The sequence below is a fragment of the Sinohyriopsis cumingii genome, chromosome 2 (assembly GCF_028554795.1).
Source record: "Sinohyriopsis cumingii isolate HCF-2022 chromosome 2, ASM2855479v2, whole genome shotgun sequence".
Lineage (NCBI taxonomy): Eukaryota > Metazoa > Mollusca > Bivalvia > Unionida > Unionidae > Sinohyriopsis > Sinohyriopsis cumingii.
Window position 1 is genome coordinate 51,468,274 of NC_142962.1, and position 18,644 is coordinate 51,486,917.

The following is an 18,644-nucleotide window of genomic DNA, read 5'->3' on the forward strand; positions in this document are numbered from 1 at the left end:
AATCCAAGACTCCACACAGACCGAGGTGAGATGGCAGTGATCTGTAGCAGAGAGCGCTTTAGACCACTCGGACACTCGGGGCCCCCATAATATGGTAAAATGGATTGTAGCATCTGTATACCCCATAACGTGCTGACATGGTTAGGAATGTCAATGCACCACATAAAGTGGTAAAATGAGTAGTAGTGTTTGTGCAGCCGATAATGTGGTAAACATGGGTAGTAATGTCAATGCACCACATAATATGGTAAAACGGGTAGTAGTGTTTGTGTAGCCCATACTGTGGTAAACGCTTCATTGTTATAGTGAAAATTATGGTGAAAACTGGGTCAAGAAAAGAGGAAATTTGGTCTAGTCATAACAAAAAACAGGGTAGTGTGAATTTCTCAATATGCGCAGCTTTTGCTTTAACATCACAGCTTGCAGCATTCAGTCCGGTTTGTACTGGATCATACCTGTATATTGATCTTGTCCGAAGATATGCACATACTTTGACATTGACTTTACTATGTGTGTTTCTCCGGGCATGTAAATAATTTCCTTCCAAGGGATATGGATATATGAGGATCCAAATAAAGTGAATACATGCCATTTAATGGTATTGTGATCAGATTCTAAAAATGTACATCCATTACTGATATCCTACTTGACCTGTATGTCTTGTACTTTTGTTGGTGTCCATAAAAAATTGACACACTGTTTTTTTTTTAAAGCATGGAAATTGGTACAATAGTCTGAGAATATATAACAATGAAAAGGTCATGTGCTGTGAACATTTTCAATTAAAACTTTTTTCCCATATATGTTGTTGTTTTAAACATTTGAGTCCATTGAGTTTACTTTTCTTTACTAGTAAGTAACAATATATTAATTTAGATTTTAGTTGACTCATCTATTTCAGACATTATTATTCATTTCTTTAAACATAAGATATATCATGCACAAATTACTTAAAATTTCAGTTTCTAATTGAGTTATAATGTACATGCAATGGAGGTTACAGGGAGTAGTTATTTAGGGTGTGATTTTTCTTTTCTTTGTTTCAGATGAACCAGTTCTTATGTTCCAGAGAAATGTATTTTTTCCTAAGGAAAATGAAATAGAGGTTAGTTACTTTGATTTGTAAATTCATTGATTTTCATGGATTTCAGTTTTCATGATTTTGTGTTATTTCCACAAGAAGATAATGGTTCATTGGGTCTTAAAATGTTTGCGGTTTATGGTACCTACAAAATCCACAGAAACTGGTACACCAGAAATAAAAATAGTGATTTCGATTTCTTAGTATTCTACGCATTAATCAATAGGTTTATTCTCTTTTTGGGGTGGGTGACAGTGGACTAAGGTGCTTGCCTTTATAGATCACTGACATCTCACCTCTGCCCGTTTCAGTTTGAGTCTTGGCTCAGTCATCATCGATTTGTGAAAAAGCTTGCCAGTAGCATCCTGTCATTGTGATTAACTACTCTATATACTCGCTTATAAGTCAAGTCCATCTGCAAACAACATAGACCCTGATCTGCCATTGCATAATGTACTGACAGATTAGGGACCATGTTCTTGTACCGATTACTCTTAACAGTGACCCAGATCTGCCAGCATTATATGATGGCAGATCTGGGTATGTGAAGTTCGCAGTTGGATTAGACTTAATAAGAGAGTATAGATGATTCTTTTATAATTGTAACTGACCTAAAGGCAAAGAAATGACGTTCTGTGAAGCTGTTCATTTTAAAAGACACTTTTTCAATTAAATCTTGTTCAAACATGGTTTAAACATGATTTCATATTAAAACAGTATAGACAGAGTTGTTATATGAAAGTTCATGAGAATACCTGTGTGGTTATATAGAAATCAGCGGGATTATGCAATCTAGATATGCTTTCGCATTTTGCATTGGCAAATACGCAAACACAAATGTTCATGTGGTATCGAATTATTGAAGCAAGTTTTAAAAATGCCTTTTACTTCAAGTACCAACCAGTGCTTGGAATGTTAATTTTTAAAAGCTGTATAAATTGAATTTCAAATTAACGTAAATTTGGGGATAACAATATTGTGTAGGAGGACATGAGAACTTTAATGGTGCCTCATTGTTGCTATTTAAGCTTTGCAGGTAATATCGGAATGGAGCCGTTAAACAAATATTTACAGTGGTACAATTGTGATTCTCAAATGCTCAAATACAAAATTAATATCCAAATTTTAACATATTTAGAAGAAAAATTATTTAATTATAGTCATTCTCTGTAGCTTTATATCACAATGAATGATGTTACATTGGCACCATTGTTTCTGACAGAATAATGAGGGTTTTACAGCCACAAATTTTGACCTTTGACCAATTAAATTGTGAACAGCATTCACATATGTGATGGAGTTAACTATTCTATTCATCATGACCACTCTGGTGGCCTAGTGGATAGAGCATCAGCCTCAGATGTGGGAGGTTGTGGGTTTGAACCCCAGTTGAGCCATACCAAAGATTTATGAAAATGGTATTAACAGCTTCCTTGCTTGGCACTCAGCATTAAGAGGTTAGTGTTAGGACTGATCGACCTTGTGTCAGGATAATGTGACTGGGTGGGACAAGATGCTACATGTCTGCAGCGTGATGCCCCAGTGCTAGACATCACAATAAACTGCCACACTGCAAACATAGTCGCAATATAATTGAAAAATTGTTAATGCTACATTAAAAATCCAAATCACACACATGCTGTTCATGGATATCACTCTGTAGATAGGGTATTTGATTTAAATCATACACAGAGATCACTCTGTAGATAGGGTATCTGATTTAAATCACACACACACATGGAGATCACTCTGTAGATAGGGTAACTGATTTAAATCACACACACACATGGAGATCACTCTGTAGATAGGGTATCTGATTTAAATCACACATGCAGATCACTCTGTAGGTAGGGTATCTGATTTAAATCACACAAACACACGGAGATCACTCTGTAGATAGGGTATCTGATTTAAATCACACACACACATGGAGATCACTCTGTAGATAGGGTATCTGATTTAAATCACACATGCAGATCACTTTGTAGATAGGGTATCTGATTTAAATCACACATGCAGATCACTCTGTAGATAGGGTATCTGATTTAAATCATACACACACACACATCACTATAGATAGGGTATCTGATTTAAATCACACACACACACACAGAGCTCAGTCTGTAGATAGGGTATCTGATTTAAATCACAAATACACACACAGATCAATCTGTAGATAGGGTATCTGATTTAAATCACACACACACACAGATCATTCTGTAGATAGGGTATCTGATTTAAATCACACACACACAGAGATCATTCTGTAGATAGGGTATCTGGTTTAAATTACACATACACACACACACACACACACACAATTTAAATCACACACACACACAGAGATCACTGTAGATAGGGTATCTGATTTAAATCACACACACAGATCACTCTGTAGATAGGGTATCTGATTTAAATCATACACACACAGAGAGATCACTTTGTAGATAGTTATCTGATTTAAATCATACACACAGATCACTCTGTAGATATGGTATCTGATTTAAATCATACACAGAGATCACTCTGTAGATAGGGTATCTGATTTAAATCATACACACAGATCACTCTGTAGATAGAGTATCTGATTTAAATCACACACAGATCACTCTGTAGATAGGGTATCTGATTTAAATCATACACAGAGATCACTCTGTAGATAGGGTATCTGATTTAAATCATACACACAGAACACTCTGAAGATAGGGTATCTGATTTAAATCACACACACAGAACACTCTGTAGATAGGGTATCTGATTTAAATCATACACACAGATCAATCTGTAGATAGGGTATCTGATTTAAATCATACACACAGAACACGCTGAAGATAGGGTATCTGATTTAAATCATACACACAGAACACTCTGAAGATAGGGTATCTGATTTAAATCGTACACACAGATCACTCTGTAGATAGGGTATCTGATTTAAATCATACACACAGATCACTCTGTAGATAGGGTATCTGATTTAAATCATACACACAGATCACTCTGTAGATAGAGTATCTGATTTAAATCACACACAGATCACTCTGTAGATAGGGTATCTGATTTAAATCATACACAGAGATCACTCTGTAGACAGGGTATCTGATTTAAATCATACACACAGAACACTCTGAAGATAGGGTATCTGATTTAAATCACACACACAGAACACTCTGTAGATAGGGTATCTGATTTAAATCATACACACAGATCAATCTGTAGATAGGGTATCTGATTTAAATCATACACACAGAACACGCTGAAGATAGGGTATCTGATTTAAATCATACACACAGAACACTCTGAAGATAGGGTATCTGATTTAAATCGTACACACAGATCACTCTGTAGATAGGGTATCTGATTTAAATCATACACACAGATCACTCTGTAGATAGGGTATCTGATTTAAATCATACACACAGATCACTCTTTAGATAGGGTATCTGATTTAAATCATACACACAGAACACTCTGAAGATAGGGTATCTGATTTAAATCATACACAGAGATCACTCTGTAGATAGGGTATCTGATTTAAATCATACACACAGAACACTCTGAAGATAGGGTATCTGATTTAAATCATACACACAGAACACTCTGTAAATAGGGTATCTGATTTAAATCATACACACAGATCAATCTGTAGATAGGGTATCTGATTTAAATCATACACACAGAACACTCTGAAGATAGGGTATCTGATTTAAATCATACACACAGATCACTCTTTAGATAGGGTATCTGATTTAAATCATACACACAGATCACTCTGTAGATAGGGTATCTGATTTAAATCATACACACAGATCACTCTTTAGATAGGGTATCTGATTTAAATCATACACACAGAACACTCGGAAGATAGGGTATCTGATTTAAACCATACACACAGAACACTCTGTAGATAGGGTATCTGATTAAAATCATACACACAGATCACTCTGTAGATAGGGTATCTGATTAAGATCACACACACAGATCACTCTGTAGATAGGGTATCTGATTTAAATCACACACACACACACACACAGATCACTCTGTAGATAGGGTATCTGATTTAAATCATACACACACACAGAGATAACTCTGTAGATAGGGTATCTGATTTAAATCACACACACAGATCACTCTGTAGATAGGGTATCTGATTTAAATCATACGCACACACACACAGATCACTCTGTAGATAGGGTATCTCAGTTAAATGACACATACACGGATCACTCTGAAGATAGGGTATCTGATTTTTGAACCTCCATATGCTGCTTTGGAACACATAAGTTTCAAAAGTTGAGTTTTCTGGTCTTCATTTATCAGATTATCAGGATTTAGTTTACCTGGCCGCAAGGCTGGCTTTAATTCTGGTAGAATTAAAATATAATCTGCACAGTTTGAATAGGTAATATTGTATCTGATTGGCAAAGTGTTTTACCACTGTGGAGACCGAATTTCAGTTGGAATTTGCTTAGACTTTGTAACTTTTAACTTTTAAGCCAACATGTTTTTTAATAAATGAAATCTGAATTTATTAATGAGGTGTTTTGCATTGGCTGATAATGCTAAGTCTCTGTTGTGTTGTCATCCAGTTTCAATAAAATATGGTAAATTTTGATATCATCATGGTCTGGATCTACATAATGTTAATTGTACCTTTTCATTAGATTGTTAGTATGATGTTCATAAAGAGAAATTGGTTGTGTTCTTTCAGTACATATACTAGATAAACCCATTGACTTAATGGTCAGCTTTTAATTATATAAGCAAGATGAATAATATCAAGGCCACTTGGGGCTCTTGTTCAAACTTTTATACAGTTTTAAAAGCCAGGTACTAGGTAAATTATATCAGGCCTACTTGTTTTGGACTTGTGACACTGGGCTTCAATTTTAAATCTGTCAGACAACTGCATAGAATTTTATTTTACAGAGGTGTTGCTAGGTGTTATGCAGACTGACTTTGCAGTGTAAAGTTGATGGTATCTGTGCCTAGTGTTATGCAGACTGTCTTTGCAGTATAAGGTTGTACTTTAAAGAAAGAAATATTTTTTTCATGTACGAGAAAAATACATGCATATGAAATTACGGGAGCCACACCACAACCGTGTAATATCCGAATTCATGTTATAACGGAGCGTGCTTTAGCAGGGTCAAACTGTATATGTGCCTAGTGTTATGCAGACTAACTTTGCAGTGATGCTGCATGTTTTTTTGGCCTGGTGTTATGCAGACTGAGGCATATAATATTTAGGTCATTAGAGTAATGGAGTTGAGGGTTGTATGAAAAATAACATGGTTCATGAACTTTACATATTTTATTCATCCCATGAAAATGTATTCTCAGTATATCGCACTCAAAATATATTGTCTGTGCTACAATTATTATGATATTGAGTATTGCTGAGTGCAGTTCAGTGATACATGCTGGTGTAATTTTCAGTATTTTACTACAGATAAAGGTATATGGCTGAGTTTCACAATGGATAACAAGTACAATCTTGGTGTATACCTTGCCATTTTATGTGTATTTGACTCTGTTCCTAAAGGACCTTCATCACTTCCTGAGTGGCCGAGTGGTCTAAAGCTCTCACTGTGTTACAGATTGCTGCCATCTCACCTTTGCTTGGGTTTGAGTCTCGGGCTTGGCCAATGTGGGTATTTGAGAAAGCTTGCAGGTAGCTTCTCGTCAGTTGGTGGTTCTTTCAGGGGTTTTCCCAGGTTCTTCTTCCACCATTAATACTGGCTGCCTTGTATTGCCTATCGTGTGCTGAAAAATGGCATTAAACCCTATAACAACAACAACCTTCATCACTTGACAGCTCAATATGTCATTCCTTAATTGCTGTTTTAGCACCACATAGCAGTATAATATTTGTATTCACCCCATAGCAAAGTGTAGTATTGTATAATAGAGTGGATAATATTCAGAGTACTTCATGTGCTGTCATTTCACTTCAGATTGACAATGAGCACGTTCTGTGTCTGTTGTACCATGAAGCAAAGTACAATGTGTTGGAAGGGCGATACATCTTGCATTCTTCAGATTACCATGTTTTGGCAGGGATTCAGGCCCTTATTCAGCTGGGAAAATACAACTCCACTGACCATGTTCCAGCAACTTACAGGTAGATAATTCGTAGTGGAATTTTGCCATCATTGAGAGAAGTTACATTTTTGTAAAGACAGATACTTCCATGAGTTAAAAGTTGTGCTGATATAAAAAATATAATCATATAAACTCTTATAATAGTATCTATGGATCTTTTTAGCCTGCAGGGATAAATGATAATGTTGGTTTTGAGAGCAGTATGTTTAATATTCTCTGAAGTTAACATCATTTCCAGTCAATATTTCAAGTTTGTGCTTGTGTTTGAATAAAGATTTCTCTTCAAGATCTGTTAGTCAGCTTTGGAGGGGGCTAGTGAAGAATTCTAAAACCATTCTGAAATGTATATACTGCTGTGTAATAATATTTCCTGTAATATATGTTTTCAGATTATTTTGGGGGTGATGTGCAGATAGTCATGCTGGAATAAAGCTAAAAATGTTGTACTTGCAACCCCGTCTTATACTCTGGATTTACTTTTTTTCACAATGTTAGAATGAATTGTTACATGCTGCAATGCATTACATCAAAATAAAAATTGAGCAACATTAGCAGTCCCTTTCAAGCAATGACAAGGCTTTTAAAAGCTTTTAATCTGTTTGAGTTTGTATCTGTAATGCTTTGAAAGCAAATCCAATGCAATATTAGATACAAGTATAAAGTAAAAATCATATCAAATAATAGTCATCATTAATACTGGGTATATGTGACAATTAAGATATTTCCACATTTTAATAGGCTTTATTGTCATATTTCTCCTCCTGTTCCTACTTCTTGTGCCCTTTAAATTCCTTATGTCAACTATGATTCAGCTAGGATCTAAGTGTTTAATAGTTGTGCCTTTCAAAAAAGAATGCTACAACCAGTCAGTAGCATTTGGAATATGTTTGGATTTTAACCTTATGAGAATGAAGTCATTCTACTAAAATGGCAGTGAGATTTTCCATTTGATTTTTAGCTTTAGGGAAATAATGACACTAAAGGTATTAGAGGGGCATCATAACACTGGGAATAAGCCTCTGAAGGGGAATAAGCCTCTGCAAGGAATAAGCCTCTGAAAGAACAAGTTACTTGAAAAGACTAGCATGGCATGCTAAGAAAAAGGGCATGTAGCCACACCAATCTAAAAGTGACCATTGGAAACACTACAAATTATACAATTTCTGGCATGCATTTATAGTACAGTCTTAAAAATTTTCTCTTTGAAAACATATCACTTTATCGTCAGTACATAGGGCAGATAAACCATTTTCGCTATGTTTGTAACAAATGTATTTCTATGTACTTGCTAATCTCCAACTGGCTAAATGGAAATAAAGTTCATTCATTTATTGTCTAAACACCTAAAGAATAGATGTCACTCGCCAGCCTGTACTGAAATATTATGACTGAGCCAGGCATTGTTTGTTCACACAAGTTTGACATTGACTACATTTGGCATTACAATCTCAATCATAGTCATGTTTGCACATTTCTTATTACAACCCTGGTTTACAAACTTGGAGCCATACAGTAATCAAGTTTTTCATTTTTTTCTGTCAGCAGTTTGGTTTCCACAATGTTGCTTTATTGGGAAAAAGTTGGATTTCATCCAGTTTGGTATGCAGCTTTGTATAGCTTAAAACTTGGCAGTGTTCTGTCCATGTCAGTAGGCAATAGGAGACCCCTACAACAGCCATGACAGTAAGCAGTAAGGAACCCTTTAACATCCATGTCAGTAAGCATTTGGGAGCTCTTATAACATCCATATCAATAGACAATAGGAAACACCTACAACAGCCATGACAGTAAGCAGTAAGGAACCCTTTAACATCCATGTCAGTAAGCATTAGGAAGCCCTTATAACATCCATGTCAATAAGCAATAGTGAACCCCTATGACATCCATGTCTGTAAGCTATAGGGAACCATTACAACAGTTTGTTAGCTACACTCTTGTTCCTACCCCTTGTGAGCCCCATTTCACCTTAACTGATATGGCCCCTAAATCTTCGTCGCTGAGTCACATCTTTGGCGTGTTTTTTTTTGTTTGCATCACAAGAATGATTTTTTTAAAGGCTATTTTAAGTGATATTTAAGACCAGTATTTAAGATATTGACCTTTTTCCATGTCTTCCTAAAATATGTTAACTGATCATAATACATTGCTAGTTCATTCATTACATCAAAAATCCAGCCTTCCTGTGCTGGTGATAGCAACTGAAGTACTACAATGTTATCTGCTTGCCAGGGCGAAAGTCAGAGGAGAGTGGTTTCCTTTGGACAGAAGGATTCATGAAAAGTCTTTTCAGTTACTTTTTCTGTTTATGCTAGAAAGGTACTTTTTCTCAAAATCTAACAGCTACTACTGAATCCATTTGTGCATCATCAGCTAATTATGTGCTGTTTTCTCATACCAGAGAAGAATACTATATTGTATCTATATTTCTGTCTTTTCCTTGCTTTGTCTTCACCATAGATGACTATTATGCACTACAGTTGTATCAAATGTAAAAATCATAAACAAGTTCACACCATTTTAACTGCTAGTCCTTAGTTCAACTGACTTCAGCATTCCTCAGCTGTCATAGCTCTTTAACCCACTGAAATGGCTGCCAACAAATTTTATAAAATGCAACTACTTGACCAAGCAAACTGTGGATGGCTTACACTCGGTAATTAAGACGCCTTTAGATTTCATTGTCTGAGGTTTAAAGTTCAAGGTCATAAGTCTGTTAGGCAGTATTGGTTTTTGTATATTTAGTTTAGTGCAAGACATCATACCTTGAACTTGGGTCAAAGTCATTCAGATCAATGATGCCCAACTAGTGCCTGGATAGAGGACTATTAAATATGTGGCAGTATTGGTTTTGTATACTAAGGTTAGTGCAAGACATACCTTGACAATGTGTCAAGGTCATTCAGTTCAGTGATGCCCAACTAGTGCCTGGATAGAGGACTGTTAATTATGTGGTGGGCTTATATTGTACCTTTTATGGTACTCCAGTTCTACTCTTGATTTCAAGGGACAAAACACTTTGTTCTGCTTTCATTTTCGAGGAGAATAAATTCTTTGTTCCACTCATGATTTTAATAAAAATAGTTGACTCTTTGTTCTGAACTTTATTTCATGCAAATAGCTCCGACCCTGATCTTTTGGTGTATTGTGCAACAACAGGTACAGATTTTATGCTGCTTGCAGGTGAGTGTGTTCTAAATTCCAGTAAATATGGCAGTAGAAGGTACAGTCATGTGTTATTAATCCGTCTTTCCTTCATCTTACCATCATCATGATGAAAGACATTGATGGAAATGGGTTACTGCAATCAAAGCATTCAGAATCTGTTGGGCTGACAGTTGAGTTCATCCTGCTATGAGAAACTGTTTTTGACATTTTACATTTGCTACACTATTTATGTGAAAAGAGTTTACTTCTGATCCATTTCAGATCGGTCCTGCATCAGTATTATCCAGAACACATGTACAGGAGGACTTCAAAACCCTGTCTTCCATTTTGGTCTCGTGCCCCTCCAGAGAACTGTGAAGAGCAATTGTTGGAGTCCCATCGCCAGATCACCCAGGAGTTTGAGCGGGTGGACATCCAGAGGAACATTGCAGAGTTGTACAGGAGATACCTTGAAGTCTGCAGACCGTACCCTTTCTATGGGTATGTCATCATTGTTGAATGTATAGAAGTCTGCAGGACACACCCCTTCTATGAGTATGTCATTGTTATTGAATGTATAGAAGTCTGCAGGACACACCCCTTCTATGGTTAGGTCATTGTTATTGAATGTATAGAAGTCTGCAGGCCACACCCCTTCTGTGGGTATGTCATCATTGTTGAATGTATATAAGTCTGCAGGCCACACCTCTTCTGTGGTTAGGTCATTGTTATTGAATGTATAGAAGTCTGCATGCTGCACCCCTTCTATGGGTATGTCATCATTGTTGACTGTATAGAAGTCTGCAGGCCACACCTCTTCTGTGGGTATGTCATTGGTATTGAATGTACAGAAGTCTGCATGCTGCACCCCTTCTATGGGTATGTCATCATTGTTGACTGTATAGAAGTCTGCAGGCCACACCTCTTCTATGGGTATGTCATTGGTATTGAATGTACAGAAGTCTGCCACACCTATTCTATGAGTATGTCATCATTGTTGACTATATAGAAGTCTGCAGGCCACACCCCTTCTATGGGTATGTCATCATTGTTGACTGTATAGAAGACTGAGGCTTTATTGTAAGACTCTTTAAACTTTAAAATTCGTCTTAAAAGGCCAATAAATGATTAAAAACTGTACAGTTGAACCTGTTCTGATGATCACCTTTTAGGAGACAGCTGGTTTGAAGAGACTATAAAGTTTGGTTCTTTATGTTGATACTTTGGATGCTGAAGAAAAACATTTTGTGTGACCACCTGTTATCAAAGACCACTTTTTGGGGTTAATATTGGTGATCTTTTAAGACAGGTTTCATTGTAGGTTAAAACATTCATTACAGTGCAGCCTAATGCACATTAACATGTAAAGCTAAAGCTTTTCTAATTATATTTTTATTTTGTTTCATTATTGCATAGAAGTATAGACCTGATAGTGTAGTACAAATTGAAAATGAATTAGGTTAACCATGTGATTTTATAGGCTTATAATTAGTCAGTTTCTGTATAGTTTGATGATTGTTTCTGCCATTAGAAACTGCTGAAGGAATTTGCTAATTTATGTTTTTATCATTTCTGTATAATTTACGCTATGATTCAGTAGTTCTTGGTTTTTGGAATACATTTTCCAGGGGTACAAATTTTGGGGTATTCCAGTTTTGGGGTGTATCAGTTTTCAGGTGTCAATTTTTTAGTACATCAGTCTTTGTGGATTTTATGATTCCTACAAGCCATGAATTAAAATCAACAAAATGTCAAAAACATAGGATCAAAATATCATTCTGTGCAAAACTTAGGACCCATTTCCCATTATGTGGAGAAAAAAATTTGGAGACATTTCACATCCATTAATTTAAGTACCATGGAAAAATGTAATTTTTCCCCAAACCATGACATTTTTTACCCATAATTAAAGTAAGTGAATTCACGGTATTTGTAAGCTGAATTCCAATTTTCAGAGCTGCATTTTTTGACTGCCACATCTATAAACCTCAGGGAAAATTGTCGTTTCTGAAGAGGAAGGAGAACATGGAGTGCTGGACTGCCATAAGTACTGATGGTGTATGTGTAATAGAAAGGGAGAAAGATGTAAGTTGAGCACATGGTACATTTAAAAAGTTCAAAGTTTTAAATAGAGGAAGCAAATTCATCATTGGATATAAGAAATTATTGGGTACTTTCAGAAAATACTTTGTTGTTCTCCAATTTTGTTACACCCATTAGCCAGGAAATCTTAAACTCTTTCAGTAGTAGTCTTTATTATGGCCCTGCAATAAAATGGTGAATGATTTTTTGAGATTTAATTAAGATTTACATAGTTGATTGTTTTATGATGTGCACAGTTTTTGGTCATTTTTTCTTGGGCTGGACTTAATAATTATCTGCCACCTCTATTATTTTTTTTACAGCTTTGCTTTTCAAAACAGCATGGAAATTACAGAAATGTGAAATTCAGCTCATATGTATTTCTCCATTAAATACATTTCCTGATCACATTAAGTTTAGGATATAAGCCTGCTACCTCATGAACCCAGCCCTATTAAAAAGATGAAAATTCGTCTTTTCAGTTTATCTCATATTAACTAATGGAAATAACTCTTGCACATTACCTCCCCTTCACTTCTGTACTGTCATCTTTGTACATTTAGGTCTCACTGGACAGTTTTTCTGGTGAATTTTCATCCAACAATGACCTGTTGCAGAAAAATGAGAATTTACATTGATGATAAAAATAAAAACAAACTAATGCTTTTTGTAGAAAGCATACATGTGAGATTTTGACTGCAGCAATCAGGTTAATTCCTGATGCAACTGGTGGTTTTTATACTGAACCAGCACTGCCACCAACCCCTAAATTTTACATTCATTTTTGACAGAAAATAGCTATTTTGAATATTTTCCTGTGATAAGGCAGCTAAAAGAATCAGTATGTGCCTTATGCATGAATAAAGTTCACTAGTACTATAACAAATTTAGCATGCTTTTCATTACCCCTCTACCATCTAGATTTTTAGATATTTACCTCTGTAGCAGACACACGTAAATACGTAAGCAAAGTCGGCTGCTCACTTGCAGCCCAAGTTACGCATTTGATCTCCAATGCTCATCTAACTGACAGGCAGTCACCAACAAGCCAACCAGTTTCCAAGCCTAACTCAAAGTAAATCTAAACCACATTACAGATTTAGCTTATGTGTGAATTTATAAATGCTAGGCTTGTGATAATTAGGTTCATGCCTTCTACCGTAAAAATTAGGGGGGTGTCAAAATATGAAACTATCCAGTGAAACCTTATTGCATATAAACAAAAGGCAGTAGCTCTTTCCTATTACCTCTTCTTGCCACTACCAGGTGTCACTAGTTTATAGCTTAATTTCTGTACTCTCAACTTTGTATGAATATCTCTGCATCAATCCATGCAACATTAGTGACAAATTTTAGCCATCCACCATACATTATTCCACCTTTTTTCAATGTTTTGGGTGTATTTGTCACATTCTATGTCTATTTTGGTCATGTGTACAGCATGCTCATGTTGAATGCACATTGTCATTCATGACACGACACTATGTTTGGTTACTCCTTTAGTAACTGGTGTTGTATTAGCAACTTCTTTACATGCCTAATTGTTTATTTATAATTTGTTTTATCTTCTTGTGTCGTTTCAGTATAAAATGTCGATCAAGTACTTAAAATGCAAGAAATATAAGGCAAGGGAAGATATGAGTCTTGTCTATTTTGTATTACCTCTTCCATGCAGCATGTACACTAAAGAAGTTTGGTCTGTAGTTCTACAAAAGGCAGCCAAAGGGAGAGACAAGAGAAATCAGTCTTGCAATAATAATGTTGACATTCAAAGCATTCATCCAAGTCGTTGTCTCTTGGAAGCCTTTGGGGGGATGCTACTGGGTCCCCCCACAACCAAAAGTGTGATGGTTACAACCATAAGTAACAATTACTTCAGCACAAATGGGGGAACAAAACTTTGATGTTTCACAAACTACTGTTTTTGAACAGGTGCATGGTCTGGTTCCAGAGACAACAAGACAGTTATTACAATCAGGCCACCGGGGGCCCCGAGTGGCTGAGTGGTCTAAAGCGCTCTCCGTTACAGATCACTGCCATCTCACCTCTGTCTGCACAGGTTCAAGTCTCAGATTCAGCCAATGTGGGTATGTGAGAAAGCTTGCCAGTAGCTTCTCGTGGGTCGGTGGTTCTTTCCAGGGTTTTCCCGGGTTCTTCCTCCACCATTAATACTGGCCGGCATGTACAGCCTATTGTGAGCTGAAAAATGGCATTAAACCCCACAACAAAAACAATGATCAGGCCATCACTCCGGTGGCCTAGTGGTTAGAGCATCCGTCATACCAAAGACTTACAAAAATGGTACTAACAGTTGCCTTGCTTGGCGCTCAGCATTAAGAGGTTACTGTTAGGACTGGTTGGCCTGGTGTCAGGATAATGTGACTGGGTGGGACATCATACTACATGTCTGCGGCATGATGCCCCAGTGCTAGACATCACTATAAACTGCCACACTGCAGACATTGTAGCGATATGAGGGAAAAATTGTTAAAGCTATGTTATAAATTTTAATCACACACACATACACACACAATCAGGCCAGATTTTAATACTGTTTTTCCTGATTCTTTCGGGTAGTGCTCCCCCCAGTTTTAGGCAACTCGATAGGTGCAAGTCCCACCTCATGTCCGAGCATGGCCTTCGGACCTGTACATCCAGCCCAGTTGTCCCAGTTTGGGAACTTTATTGATACATCCAACCAGCCAGCCAGCCATGAATAACTTAGGGGATCTTAGTGACAGATCCATCCATCTCGCCATGCCTCAGCAACAGCATGACTGGGATTTTAAGGAAACATCCATCCATCCAGATATGCACATGGCAGGGCCAGTATTGTTGATGACTGGACTGACTCATGTACATCCAACAACCATAGCCACCATGTTCCCGGCAAACTAGCCAGCTGTTTCAGCAAGACATATTTGTCCAACAGACCTGGCTTGCCATATGTTCACAGCTTATCCAAAAGGGGATGGACTGTCACTTGTATGGAGCTGACTGCATTGTTTAACTGTGATTGTGACAGTACTCCTAACACAGCCTTACTCAGAATCCAACCATGGAATGACTGAATTTAGTTTCAAGACTGCAGTATTACAAATATACAGGGTGTTGTCAGCTTCATAATCCCCTCCACCCCATACTGTCATGCACAATTATAAAGTTAAAGTGACAGTAAATCTTGATGAGGAGGCAGAGATTTTAGGTTGCTTCCCCAGTCAGCTAAAATTAGAGAAATTAATTTGTGACCTGGGTAATGCTAAGGCTTGAGTGAGGTGAAGCACAAGGATCTATAGGTGCGCTTAAATATTATCTGAAGTGTATGTTGAATATCTTTTTGTGTCTGTCAAGTCCAGAATGCAAGACATAATACCATAAGCACTATCCACTTGGCTAATGGGAGTTATACAACTGGTATACACAGACCTCTTGCAGGATTATGTATGCCTCATGAAGATCTTGGCTTACAAAATACATGCAATTTCCAAGAGCCTAGCATGCCCAGACCACTTTCTTGAGCTTTTATATTTCGGGACATGGTCTTTCCAGGTAGAGAACTGAACCTCATTGTGCCAGTAGTAGCTGCACAGACAGTAACCACAAAGAAAGTTACTCCAGTATGTCTCTAATGGAAACATGTTCTGATGTTGGGTTAATGGAATTGGAAGTGGTCTGGGTGTGCCATCGATCTGCCTCCAGTATGTCTCGGATTTCCTCATCAGGCCAGTGGCAATAGCACAGACAGTAACCACAAAGAAAGTTACTCCAGTATGTCTCTAATGGAAACATGTTTTGATGTCGGGTTAATGGAATTGGATGTGGTCTGGGTGTGCCATCCATCTGCCACCAGTATGTCTCAGATTTCCTCATCAGGCCAGTGGCAGCAGCACAGACTAAAACCACAAAGAAAGTTACTCTAGTATGTCTCTAATGGAAACATGTTCTGATGTCGGGTTAATGGAATTGGAAGTGGTCTGAGTGTGCCATCCAACTGCCTCCAGTATGTCTCGGATTTCCTCATCAGGCCAGTGGCAGCAGCACAAACAGTAACCACAAAGAAAGTTACTCTAGTATGTCTCTAATGGAAACATGTTTTGATGTCAGATTAATGGAATTGGATGTGGTCTAGGTGTGCCATCCATCTGCCACCAGTATGTCTCAGATTTCCTCATCAGGCCAGTGGCAGCAGAACAGACAGTAACCACCCACTTACGACAGCACAACCTTGTAACCAATTTGTATTTTTCTAAACTAAAACATTAGGAGAATTTCATCCATTAGTAGAGCAAGCATGCTCCTCCTGGGGGATAAGATGCTCAGAATTTCCTCGTCCTCTTACCTGTCCTCCTAATGTAATGTGATCAGGTAAGATATTTGCTCGAGAAATCCAGTTTAAAAAAAAAATTATGTTTCTCCAATAATACTTACCTGATCACATTACAGATAATCCCTCCCACCTGTTGCCACAATGGGATCATCCTTTATGGTGTCACTCAAGTAAAAAACTAGTTTAAACTGGATATACCAGTAGCCAAGTAATGGGTATTTATCATGTAAGAATTGCTTCCATTCATGTGTGTGTCTATATGTGTGTATATACATACACACACACACAGGAGGGGTGTTTCATTCTATCCCAGAGAGCTAGATTCAGGGGTTACAAAGAATGCTATCCTAATGTAATGTGATCAGGTACAGTAGAAATATAATTTACTAATAATTGGGTTTTTTAATATTTAACTCCACTTTCAGTGGATTTGTACATTTGATATATCTAATCATTTATTGACTGCTTCAGTTATCTAGTTGTTAGGGCGTCTGCCTTGGATGCGGAAGGTCGTGGGTTCGGCCCCTGGCCAAGTCATACCAAAGACTTACAAAAATGGTACTAACAGCTGCCTCACTTGGCACTCAGCATTAATGGTTAGTGTTAGGACTAGTCGGCCTGGTGTCAGGATAATGTGACTGGGTGGGACATCATGCTACATGTCTGCGGCATGATGCCTCAGTGCTGGACATTACTATAAACTGTCACACTGCAGACATTGTAGTGATATGACTGAAAATTTGTTAAAGCTACATTAAAAATCCAAATCACACACATCTGATCATTTATTAATAATATTTCTTGCTGTCAACTACATGGCAGTTTGCTATAGCAAAAGCATAACTATTCAAAATAAGAAATTTAAAGTAAATTTGATATAAAACAAAACTTACACTGAATGGTATCTGTGGATGGAGGAAAATGAGTCAAAAAATGATTAGCATTAAGCAGTACTGCTCAGGAATGAATTTTTGTAACTCACTATTACTTTGTGATAGCATAAATAGGACATGTATGTAAGTAAGTCAAACCAGGCTGTTGTGCTTAGGTATGTTCTACTAAAACATACATGGTTTCCAGGGAAGGCAGTTTTAAAAAAAAAATGTCAGGGTACACTGAATACCAAGTTGGTATGAAAATAATTTTAAAAAATTCTAAATTGCATCGATGGGTGGCTATATGTTTATTGTCTTTCCTGGATCCCAAGTATGTTTTACTGAAACAACCCATATTTGTGAAGTAATTTTTCCTTGGGGACAAACTATTGTTTGTTATTTCCAGTATTAAATTTCTAAGTTTAATTATGAAGCTCATTGTAGAAAGAACAAAAAGAGTCATGTTTTATATCAGAAAATTTTGCAGTTGCTTTGTTTGTTAAAATGCAGGTTAACTTTATTGTTTATAAGTTGGTTAAATATAATAAGAAAAGCAAGCCATAACTGCCTGCGGTGTTTGCAAAATAGCTGGGAGGGGGCCCTGAGTCTCCGAGTGGACTAAAGTGCTCACCTTTACTGATCACTGCCATCTCACCTCTGTCTTTAATGGGTTCGAGTCTCAGGTTCAGCCAATGTGGGTATGTGAGAAAGCTTGCCATTAGCTTCTTGAGGGTCGGTGGTTCTTTCCAGGGTTTTCCCAGGTTCTTCCTCCACCATTTATACTGGCCGCCATGTATAGCCTATCTAGTGCTGAAAAATGGCATTAAACCTTATAACAACAACAGATTAGCTGGGAAAAGAGACTTCATGAGAATCATAGAAAGCAAATGTTGTGGATCAAGCATGATCAACTTCTTCCAAGGCACAGGCTGGATAGCCATTTTTAAACCCACACAATACATTGTAAATGTAACCAGATAAAACCAGGTTGCAAACCGGATGTGATCTGTGGACCATAGGTTCACATGCCTGT

General features: G+C 37.2%; 1 protein-coding gene across 2 annotated transcripts in view; it reads left to right on the forward strand.

Annotated features, from left to right (window-relative positions):
* The window catches only part of LOC149804841 (FERM domain-containing protein 8-like), a 94,035-nt gene that overhangs the window by 46,700 nt on the left and 28,691 nt on the right, over nucleotides 1–18,644 (forward strand). For both annotated transcript variants that reach the window (XM_089945192.1, XM_089945199.1), the window contains exons 5-8: nucleotides 1,047–1,105; nucleotides 7,036–7,202; nucleotides 10,610–10,828; nucleotides 12,283–12,412. In XM_089945192.1, coding sequence (XP_089801318.1) covers nucleotides 1,047–1,105; nucleotides 7,036–7,202; nucleotides 10,610–10,828; nucleotides 12,283–12,412 — 575 coding nt within the window. The remainder of the gene's footprint in view (nucleotides 1–1,046; nucleotides 1,106–7,035; nucleotides 7,203–10,609; nucleotides 10,829–12,282; nucleotides 12,413–18,644) is intronic.